General features: G+C 37.7%; 1 protein-coding gene across 2 annotated transcripts in view; it reads right to left on the reverse strand.

Moving 5' to 3' along the window:
- Cd96 (CD96 molecule) overlaps positions 1-12,334 on the reverse strand; it is an 87,704-nt gene that overhangs the window by 55,729 nt on the left and 19,641 nt on the right. For both annotated transcript variants that reach the window (XM_076868559.2, XM_076868558.2), the window contains exon 4: positions 2,491-2,695. In XM_076868559.2, the coding sequence (XP_076724674.2) occupies positions 2,491-2,695 (205 nt within the window). The remainder of the gene's footprint in view (positions 1-2,490; positions 2,696-12,334) is intronic.

The following is a 12,334-nucleotide window of genomic DNA, read 5'->3' on the forward strand; positions in this document are numbered from 1 at the left end:
ATGGGAAGTTGGTGGATAAACACCTCAACTTTCTTGCTCTCATGTGAGATAATCATTGTGTTCATGCTATTGCCCAGAATTCCCAGTGAGACTGGCTTCTAAATCCACAGTGGTAACTGGCTGAATCATGTATCATGCACATTTTATTATTTTACTTTCCTTCCTAGACTCACTTCCCTATGCCTCCTATTTCCCAACATGACCTCTCAAATAAATTATTTCAAATCCTGTCTCCATGTTTTCTTTCATGGCAACCCACACCAAGACACACCCTTAAACTCTCTTGGAAGGGAAGATATTTCTGACCTCTTGCCAGCAGAGAAAAAAAACATGTAGAATGAATGGCCTGAAAAAGAACAATTACTAAAAGATGCAAGGGATTCTCTCTGAGGTGCAGGAAATGAAGTTTTCAGCTAAGAAGTGGGGAAGAGTCAACTTGTGATGATGGAAAGTGACTCACGGCCAAGGGACATCAAGCAAAGGAGGAAGGAAAGGAGTTAGCCAGCTTCTGGCCTTTGGTCTATTGAGAATGCAAAGTTGGAAGATGAGGCACCATTTGGGAAGAAGAAATGAGTAATTTAGGGCATGATGAACGGGTGGCGATACATTAAGTATTTATTTCAAGGTTTTCATGTTTTGTGTTTAGCTTATTCAATATGGGGAATCACCAAAGGATGGAGAGTAGGTTTTCAATAAGATTTATGATATAACTCTGGGCTTGGATTACTATAATACATATGCAAGGGACACCCACAAATAGATCAAAGGCTGGATAAGACTGTCCATACGCAGCCTAGCCAGCCCACTTACTAAATGGAAATCCATTAAGCAGGAAAGATGCTCATATTTCTAAGCATCTTCTGACAGCAGTTCAAAGAAGAAGCAAGAGAAAAGTAGAGACGGAAAAAGTGGAACCAGATAGGGTGATAGAGTAAGATGTTAAGGAATGAAACTATTCAAGACCAACATGAAAGTATTTTAACGCAACAAAGAGATATAGTACACGGTTTAAATGTTGACAAAGTAATTAGAATATGTTATGGTACAAAAAAAAAAAATATTTGTTAAATGGGGACACAGCTTGCCTAACTTAAAATTGGTGTTCTTGTCACATCCTGGATGGCTGCCTTCATTGTTTTGCCAACAGTCAGGCCAGATGAGGCTGTTTGTGCTAAAGCAGTCACACCCTGGTATGTTAACAAATAGTGAGAATGATAGATAAGAGAGATGAGCAGTTTGTTTCCAACTCTTCCCTGGGCACTGCTTAGGCTTCTTAAGGAGGCTGATCATGGTAGCTGCCTAGCCCACCCAGGTGGAAACCTGGAGAGAGAGGGAAGGGAGCGGCAGGAGGAAAGAGAGAGAAATTCTTTAAGCCAGGAATTTAATCAAACTAAATAAGTCTTGGCTGCTGCTGCTCCCATCTTTGCAGACTGTTTTGTGCTTTCTTCAAAAATGCTCTTTTCTTTTTGATATCCCATAATAATATGGTAAGATTCTAAATAAAAACAAGTGTATGCAGAGAACTGAGCAATAGTCTAACAGTCAATGCCCTTTGGTTTTATAAACTCATTTTCTCTTTGTTTACTTCATGTTTGAAAACAACTAATTGTCCATCCACATCACTGTTTTTCTTGCTGCCTTTCTTTAAGAATGACTTTTTAAACAAACACAGGTTTTGGGCTGGGGTTGTGGGTCAGTGGTAGAGCGCTTGCCTAGCCTGAGTGAGGCACTGGGTTGGGTTCTCAGCACCACATATAAATAAATAAATAAATGAATAAATGAATGAATGAATGAATAAATAAATAAATAAATATTCATTGATAACTAAAAAATATTTTTTAAAAAACACAGGTCTTGATTACAAAACTGAAAAAATATACAGAGCCAAGTGCCTCTGTTTTTTAATATTTCCTTGCACCACAGGACAAATTAGAATGTTCACATTTTTCTGTTAAAACTGCACCCTGCAGAGTCTCTGCATTTTGAGTGAGGCCACAGTAGATTTCATAGCTCAACTGTCTTCTCCTGAGAACTCAGGGTCAGAGGGCTCAGCCTGAAGGATCATTTACTGGAAGCACTGACCCTGGCAGGATGAGGTGGGGAATGCTCCTGCTGAGTTTGACCAGTTTGTTTATTACCATCTTTTTCTCATGGTGGCCTTATCTGCAGCAAGCAACTGAGATAATTAGACAACTAAGCAATTAGAGATGTCCAGTGTCCTTAGGAAACATTAAGATGTTAAATCAGGTATTAATCAGCAGAAAACTGACCCATATATGGTTTTCTGTATTTTATTCTATTAACTGAATACTTATTTTTTAGCCTTCTACCCTTGTTCCCACCCCCAGCAAGAATGGTAAAGATCAAGGCAAACAGAGCTTCAGAGGTCACCCCTGGAATGGCTGCAATCCAACATAAGAGGGAACTTCCTATTTAGGGGAAGAGTGATGCAGGGTGGCAGCGAGTATTCCAGACAGCACAAACCCTTACCAAAAACCTTGACTGTGGTAGAACTCCTCAAGATTTTGCCAGGCCTGAGTCGAACTTGGCAAGAGAACTTCCGACCATCGTCATGGATTTGGACCAGGGAGAGGCAGAGTCTGTGGTCAGCACAGAGCTTCACTCTGTCTTTAAAAGATGTGGAACTGCTGATGTGGTGATCTTGGATGAGAGTTTCCTGAGCTCCATTATCTTCCTGGTGAGAAAAATGGTTACCAGTTATTGTGTTGGCTCCAAATTAGGGGTTTCACAAGAATTAATTAATTTATTTGCTGTAAAAAAATAGGAAAAAAGAAGAATTAAAATGTCAGGTATTTAGTAGGTTATAAGAGAAAATACTATTACACTTAACTTTCAATTGAAACTACTGTTGCCCTCTCCTAACATGAATTGAGACTGCTTTTCTAGTGAGAACTTCCCCGTCACAACCTTCCATAAACTGCACAGATTTGAGGAGGTAAGAAGAGGGAGCTCATAACAGATTCTAATTCTCATTTATGAAGCTTGGAAATATTAATGCAAAAATGTGCTGTGATGACTCTATCAGTTTTGCTTATTAAGTCAAACATGAATTGGGTGATTACAATCACCCTCTCTTTCCAAAGTTCCTTTAGGAAAGGCATCATTTAACTTAGATCCAGGACTAGAACCAGGAAATGAGAAAAAACAGGGCACAGAATTAAGGAGGAACTCACTTGCAAGACCCTGAGACCAGGACCAGTGAGGGGTACCTCCTTAAATTCATTCTCTAGCCACTCTTCACTTATTTTCCTCATCCCAGTCATGGTCCTAGTCCAGTTGCCCTTATTTCTCTACTTGTGCTAGCTTTGAAGAGGATACAGGAAGAGCAGATATATAGATAGGAGAGGTCAGAGTCTTTTTGGAGTACTTGATTCCTCTATTCCATATCCTGTCTTGGATCTGTGCAGAAAAACTCCCATTACGCTTTCCCTACACAGAATTTCTTTGAATAAGCTTCCAGGGTATCACAGGTTTGGCCAATGTCAGTAAATGGGCCTACTAACTGTCCTGTCTCTTGAGGGGAACAAGGAGAGAGGAAGGGTTAAGTGCTCAGACCTCATTAGTGTAATTCAGCCTCCTCAAGCAGCTTTGAAATCTCTGAAGCACAAGCTCCTTCTCTAGAGATTCTAATTCAATCTGCATGGTCTCAGGCTGGGGCATATTTTTAGGATGCTCAGGGGAGTTCGGGCTGAGAACCACTGGCCTAACTCTAAACAACACATGAATCCTAGTTAACAGGGGAAATAGAAGGAGGAAAAATGGAGAAAGGTCAATAGGAATGCATTTGATGGGGAAATGCTGCAAAGATCTCTGACTTGGAACCTCTAGTTTAAAAATGATATAGAAACTGGGTGTGGTGGTCTGTGCCTGTAGTTCCAGCTACTTGTAAGTCTGAGGCAGGAGGGTCACCAGAGCAAAAGAGGCCCTGTTTCAGATTTTTAAAAAAGGAGGGAGGGAGGGAGAGAGAGAGAGAGAGAGAGAGAGAGAGAGAGAGAGAGAGAGAGAGAGAGAGAAAATAATGTAAGCCAAATGAGTAAATTAAAGAATGGACAGACATCTTAGTTTTTATGTGGATCCAGAATATATCTAGTAGAACCTCTTATATAAGACAGTTCTTTAGCTGAATTTGGCTAGGGTCTTTATCAACTTTTCATTGCCTGCAAAGACTCACACCCTGCTAAAGCCCACCCCTAAAGCAAATGCGCATACCTTTGGATCAACATATAGAAGGTCCTACAAGACTGTGCTGCTGTCTTTCTAATGAAGAAAGCCACCAGAAGATCAAAGGGAGCAAGAGTGTAGCCCTGCCAACAAAGGAGAACAAAGGTATTTCCTTCGGTATGACTGATCTGGAGCCAATAGTTAAGGAAGCAGGCTCCCTCTGCAGGCCTTCAGCTTGAGACACGTTTTTACAACCTATCTATGCATAGGACCAGTTTTGTAAGGATTTTAGTTTAAAATGTTCTTGGTTATTTAATATATGACTTGTCATTTGAAACATTTCTGTCTGTCATTCTGTTGGAGGAAGAAGGGTTGTGACAGGCTGAGGTTGGAGACTGGTGAGAGAAACTACTTTTGCCTTTATTATGTAGCAGGGTGTTTATTATGTTCCAGTGATTTAATTTATAGAGAAGATATGAAAAGTAAACGAAACGCAACATATCCAAAGGTTTTGTTTCCTATTGTTCCCCCCCCTCCCCCGAAGCTGACTGTTGCAGAGAAAGAATTTGGTCCTTCACTGGAAAAGATGGAGTTCAGTTGCAAAGAGCATTCTGCAACCAACAACATAAGGAAATCCTGAGAGATTCTAAAATTTTTAGATATAAAGAGACCATGGCAAGAACCTGCATGTGAGTGGCCACCTTCATATAGCCAATAGGAGGAGGAGTGGAAAAAAATACTGAGGCAAATAATGAAATGCATAAAGCTGGGAAACAAAGAAATAATACTACTATGCTATGACCACTGCTAAAATTTTATATTCTCATTAGTTAGAGCTTGAATTTATTTAGTACTTACTGTGTCTAGGCACCATGCAAAGCTTTTCCCTAATTTTATCTGTACTTTTTAAATAACCTGGAATAAATTGAGGTTATATAACTTAATTAAATAACACATAGGTTACTTAAGTCATAGTATTTCAAAGCAGGGATGCTTAGAACCAGGGACAAATAAGATTCAAAGAAACATGTATTAGTAATATCTAAATCATAAAAATAATTAAAAAAACAACCTTTTCTATCTAGAAGGAGAAATTTTTAAAAAAAATTCCAGAAAACCAGACTCCTTTATATAAGTTATAGATCACAGGAGTGGGGTGGTTTGCTGATTGAAAGAGGCCTTCTTTAATCACCTTTGGTGTTAGGCATCACAAAGCATCCCTCAACCTCTTTCTGATAATGTTCTCAGGTAACCTGGTCTGCAGAAAACAGGCTGGTAGGGCTCCTAGTAGGGAGTCTTTACATCTACCTGTTTTTTCTTTTCTTTTTCCATTCTTCAAGGAAAATTTTGCCCACTTTAAAAAATATTAATAAATATTTCTAAAAATTTATGGGTTTATCCCTTGGCAGATCTTTACATTTTAGGTGGTGATATAGATTTCACTCGTTAATGCACAGAATACACCTATTCTAGTCCTGCCACTTAATAGATCGTAAATAATACAAGCTCACTGCTCTCTAGTTTCTCCTGTGATCAATGATGATTTCATGAACATGCAGCCCAGGTCTGGCTATATGGAGGAATTTTGGAGGGTCAGTGCTGTGGTTTGAGTGCTCATGCCAAAACTTAATCCCCAATGCACAGTGTTAAGAGGTGACTCCTAATGAAAGCTAAGGAGGTCTCTGTCCTCACGAATGAGTTATTGTTGCTACATCAAGGGCTTGCAGTGGGCTGCGGGTGTAGTTCAGTAGTGGAAAGCTTACCTACCAGGCAAAAGCGGTTTGGTTTGACCACCAACACTGCAGGATGGGGAGGAGGAAAAAGAAAAGGGCTTGAGGGAGCAGGTTCTCTGTCTTCTACTCTTCTGCTATGTGAGGATGTAATGTTCCTCTTTCCAGGAGAATGCAGCCATTCAAGGTGCCATCTTGGAAACAGAGACCAGTTCCTAACCAATGGCACTTTTCGACATTCTAGTCTTCAGAACTCTGAGAGGATAAATTCTGGTTCTTTCTAAATTAACCTATCTCAGGTTTTCTGTTATAGTTGAAGAAAAAAATTAAGACAATCATAAAGTCCTGCATTGCTCAATTTGTTATCCTACCACTGTCAACTCTTATACACCTGTCACTGGGGGACATGATGGCCATGAAGACCTAGATACCACAGGCAGATGGGAAAATACTATTCCTTGATCAATGTACATACAGCAAGATCTCAAAACAAATAAGTGTGACTTTAAAAATTTTTGATATTTTATTCAGCATGAATTTTCCCTGATTTTCATTTAAAAACATTATATTTATATTTATCTTTATATTTATATCTATCTTTATTAACTAGGTTAAAATTTTAATTATTTATTTTTAAAATATACTTTTAGTGATCCCTTAAATTTTGGCATCAAAGTTGAGCGCCTTACTCATCTTACCCTAAATCTAGTCCTTAGGTTATACAGCGAGTAAGTGGTGAGCCAGGGCTTAAAGACAACTATTCCCCTCCAAAAGTCATGCTTTTAATGACTTTGATATATAAAGCCTCACAAAAGTGTAGAGCGAAGTCTTTGCCTTTTCTGCTTGTAGTGAGAAGATAAATAAATTCACAAGAAACAGACAACAAGAATCATGAGGAATGAATACATGTTATGGTTTAGACATTAAGGGTCCCCCAAAAGCTCATGTGTGAGACAACAGATAGGTTTAGAGGTGAAATTATTAAGTTATGACAGCCTTAACCCAATCTGTACAATTAATCTCCTAATGGGGATTAACCAGGTGGTGACTGTAGGCAGGTAGGATGTGGCTGGAGGAGATGGATCATTGAGGGGCATTACTTGGGAGTATATATTTATGAGCTGAGCTTAGTCTCTCTCTTGGCTTCCTGGCACCATATCCCCAGCTACTTTTCTCCTCCACATCATTCTGCCATGATGTTCTGCCTCACCTAAAGCCCCAAAGCATGGAGCTGGCTGTCTATGGATGGAGACCTCTGAAACCGTGAGACCCCAAATAAACTTTATTTCCTCTAATTGTTCTTATCACAGTATTTTAGTCACAGCACCAAAAAAGCTGACTAAAACAACACATAACTAAATTATGTACAGGAATTTGAAAAAAATAATTAGCACAACGAGAACGGGTTAGAGTCATACTGAGTCATGGAAAGTTGCTGTTACATGTTTCTTAAAGATCTAACAAATCCTAAAATCATTCATTGAGGCTTTTCAAATTTTGTTCTAGGATCAGAATTTTTAGTCCAGAAGTGGATGTTGGTACTATTTGATTTGGTGATGCTGTCTGGTCTCGGGGCTGGCCTGAGCTGCCTAGAGCCAGCTCCCTGTTGGAGCCAGCTGTGTTGACCACAGCATATGGCAGACGCTGGATGCTCAGAGCCCACTCCATAGCTGCTGTTAATACTCCATTGATTGCTGCTTCTTTATCTCCAATCTCTTTCCTATCTTCACATTTCCTCCATTTATTGCCCATACTGTCAGTGCTGACAAAAGACTGCTTGCAAAATTCTCCATGTCCTTTTTCTAGAGCACCAGAAAGATATTTTTTAATCATCTTATTGGTTGTTAACACTTTGTAGTTTGTCTGCCACACTGTATTTTGATTGTGGTAAAGACAAACAGGGTCAGCTGCCATCAGCTAATGAGTTTTGTTTTGTTTCTGAATAGCGAGGCTTCCCATAGCATGAGAAACCATTGTCTATAATTTCATTTTGCTTTTTGTTCAATTAAAAATAACACAAATATTAAAGAGGAGCATGATGAAAAGATGCATTTGCAGATAAAATTATAAATATATGTAAGCATCTAGGATTTAGTTAGGTGCCTTTATTGCTAATATTGAACTCATTGAATTTCAAACATCCTGTCTTTCTTTTCATGATTTCAAAGAAATTTCAAGATTTCAAAGAAATACACTGACTTTGGGTACACATATGCCCTCAACACCTCCCCCATGTGTACCACCAACTTGTACCAACAGGTCCCAGGATTTGGGGTCAGTATATGCCTATCTTTTGCCACTCAACTGTTCTTTAATTATCCAGTTCAAACATGACCTTTTCTAACAAGATTTCACAGGTTCTTCTAGGCAGAATCAAACTCTCTTCCCCCGATACAGATATGTTTTACATTTTATTAAAGGTGTGTGTCATGGTAGAGAATATGTCCAATATAATTTTGTTATCCCTGAAGGATCTAACATTCAAAATAGGTTCACATATGTTTACTGGATTAAATTAAAATTTATACTGTGGGAAATCAGAATGACAGTTTGGAAGGAAATTGGAATATTATAGTGTATTAAGAAACTCTGAGATTCAGCCTGAAGAATTTCCCTTGTGCCCAGTACAAAAAGTGGAAAAGATATCTACCAACTGCAACCCATCTAAACATGCCTATTCTTTATTTTCTTATAGATCACCCCTCCATTCACATAGGTCCCCAGTTTCCACTGAAGCCTCTCACCCTTTGGGGTTTAATAAAGTAACTAAAGCATCCCATGATAGTTTAGTGTTAGATACACTATGATGCCTGTTTATTTCAGTGTAGTCACCATCCTGAAATTTTAGCTTTCCAAAATGCAAAGAAGTTGCTCCATTTAGCACAGACCTAGCAGGGGATCAGGTACATATAGCAAATAGGTTTTCTTAATGATGTTGAGAATTCGAATAATAACTTGTCCCATGAGGGTCATAATTGAGTTAATTAGATTTTATAAAATTCAATGTGCAAGAAGACACAACTCTTTTCTTCTAGTGACCTACATACTTTGAATTTGTAGAATTGTTCCAGGATTTAACCAAGCATGTGCGGACGGCTTCCCAGAGCAATACTGCGTTCAGAGCAGCAGATTTCTGCCCTCCTGACCTCATCTTCGTCATTTCTACCTTTGACCCTTAATTCAAAGCCACATTCTTTTGTTTATAAGAACCATTGGCTTATCAATATGATCATTATTTCTAGTTTAGGAAGAGATCAAAGATCTAAAGTATGGATTAGAGGGACTATTTGTGCTCTCCGAAGACATACAACAGTCATGACACAAGAGATGCAGGTTTTCCCTAATATAAGGACACTGGGTGTTTTCATATCAGACTTGCTAAATCCCACAGTCATCCACAGTCGGGGCACTGATGTCAATCAGAGGAGCAAATAGATTCTGACATTTAAAAAGGGAATGCACAGTAGGAATTTAATCAACACATTAGCCGGCCCAATGTTTTCTTTGAAGAAAAAAAAAGTTTCTTTCATAAAGCCTCTTCTAGTTGTCTATGCAGTCTTTAAAGTGACAGCGTGTTTAGGATTCACCTTCTCACTATGTGACCTTCTGTGCACTTTCTCTGGCCCTCATTTATTCTAAATGTCCTGACAGGATTCAAAGATAATGTCTATATAGTCTTCTTAGTTTCTTTGAAGGAAACTACCAGATAAAGAATGCCTTATCAGTGATCTAGTTTTTGATACTGAATGCCTTGCCACTGATTAATGAACCAAATAGCATGAATTCCATCCATTTAATATGAGGACAATGAATACAGCTGTAGGGAAAGAGGACTGATAGTTATGTCTTGTACATCTGTTAGGCACCTTTGCTCTGGGCACTAGATGTCAAGGATTTTTGAAGTGAGCCATGCAGCTTTCACCCTGGAGAAACTGAGTCACAGGAAAGTGACAGGCTGATAGAAGCCATTGTGTTTGCTTTAGGAAAACAGGCTATACATCCATGAGATATGTCCAGAACCCTACAGTTCAACTTACTGGCCAGCAAAAATCTCTATGGTACAATTTAAACAGACCCCATTGAGAGCAAATTTGTGATAATTAGGTGAGGAATGTTTTGCTGTACTGGTGGAAAATATTAATAATGTAAGCAAGGTACAAACAATGCATTTCCATTACTATCATGTTCGCTGTAGCAAGTGTCTATCCTCATGAGATCATCTCCACCTTTAATCTTTTCCTAACAATTGCATGGTGACACGTTTATAAAGAACAATTCACTGCTACTGATGATAAGGCATAAAGTCTGGGTAGCCTCACCTTTAGGAAATCAAATCCTGTAAAGTAGAAAACTTGGTTTTTGACAGATGACAAAGGTATTATAAATTTTAGGATTTTATGGGAAAATTATTTTAGAATATATTTTTATTGTCAGATCACTGACTATCCAAACTATTTGGATAGGGCAAACTATTGGTAGTTAGTACTTTGAGATCTTTGTGCTGAACAAGTTCATTAATTTGGATTTAGTAGGTCTTTAGAGAAATCTTTTTATACAGAGGGCCTTGTTTCCAAGGAAGTTCACAAAAATGTAGGTAACTTGTACTTTGAATAATCAATCATGTGAATCAGTATTTTTCAAAAACTGTGCCAGCTTCTACCGTCATGGAAGCCTATGTGTTTTATAGAATTTTTAAATTATGTTTTCATTTTGATGATGATCTAAAAAATTAATGTTAAGTCAGTAAACTTTAATAAAGCTTAACATTCTGTATCATCTAAATGAATATCTTATTATATGATTCTTTTCTTTTTTCTTTTTTTTGGTATCAGAGATTGAATCCAAGGGTGCTTAACCTCTAAGCCACATCACCACCCCTTTTTTATTTTTTGAGATAGGATCTCACTAGATTGCTTACAGCCTCACTAAGTTGCTGAGGCCGGCTTTTAACTCACCTTCCTGTTGCCTCAACCTTCTGAGCTTCAGGAATCATAGATAGGTGTGTGCCACCTCATCCAGCATTATATGAGTCTTGATATCATGGTTATGTCATCTTTATAAGTGTGTTATTCCCTTGTTATTTTATTAACAGTTGCATATTGGTTAATAACTGGCTACTAACCAAGTATTGGTTGCATTAATTTGGTTAGCTTAAAGTTAGAATGGCTGGATTCTTTCATATTTATTACTATCGTCATGCTGATTTTGTTTACTTATTTTGAGATAAAACTATGATAATTTCCATTTGAAACTAGAATTTTAGTTTCAAAATTGCATTGTAATTTTTAAAATAAAATGTCATGGTGTTGCAGAATAATGTTGCAAACTAGTGATAAAATAACAAAAGCAGACAAAATGTATAAACAGCACATTCACGGGAAGGGTCAGGACCAATTGAATTATGGATCTTTAAGGATAAATATCTGTACACAGGAATTTTATAATATTTCAAGTAGATAAAAATAGTGGGAGAATTTAGACATCACACAGGATATAATAAGCACCTTAACAAATAACTAACCATGACTACCAATATGATACCTCGGTAAAATTTTTTAATTGATGATTTCCAAATAATTTTTTAAAATATCAGTTTATGTTTTAGGATATTCTAGTAAATTGCTTCATCAAAATCCAGACTGGTGCTTATTTTCACTCTACACACTTTTTTAGTGTGAAGCAACTTATTAAATAATTTTTATTTGATACATAAAATATTATTAAATTATTCAGGGAGTTGAATGATGGAGTACAAGGTCACTAGATCATTGAGTATCTCTACCTCCAAAAATTACATAGAAAAAAGGGGTGAAAGAGTAAAAATGAGTTAAATGTTCACTCATCTTCCAGTTTTGCCAGTCTACACACTATTTTTTTTAATTGGAAAAGTACTCATAAAAATAAAGATTTTTTGTTTTAAATTAGAAGACTTGTAGGACTCTGACATTTATAGAGCTGACTACTAACAATTTTGGACATGTGGCCTGTTTTTCTCAGGTACACATTCTACTTACATTTTATAAGCATTAGATTTTGTGTTCCCTGATCTGAAGCAATTGCTGTATATTTTCCAGGACATGGTACTATAGGTTCTGGGGAAAGGGAGTCTATATCTCTACATATGTTATTTGTGAGTAGCAGCTCCTGATGGTTGTGGCTCCTCTCCAGGGCACAGTAACACTCTGTTCTCTCTGTAACCATGGTCTGGTATATGGTTTGAAATAGAAATTAACCTTTAGAAGTAAATTTCTAAATCCACTGCATTCATAGACTGGACGCTTGCCTAGTTAGAGGAAGTCTTAGCATTCTTCCCTCCCTTTGCCAGCCCTCCCCAACCGCTGGCATAATGAATGTCTTTCATCCAGTATTTCTCTATTATTACTTGCTATTCATTTTACTTCATTAATATTTAAACATCACTG

The sequence above is a fragment of the Callospermophilus lateralis genome, chromosome 10, assembly GCF_048772815.1.
Source record: "Callospermophilus lateralis isolate mCalLat2 chromosome 10, mCalLat2.hap1, whole genome shotgun sequence".
In the NCBI taxonomy this organism is placed as follows: domain Eukaryota; kingdom Metazoa; phylum Chordata; class Mammalia; order Rodentia; family Sciuridae; genus Callospermophilus; species Callospermophilus lateralis.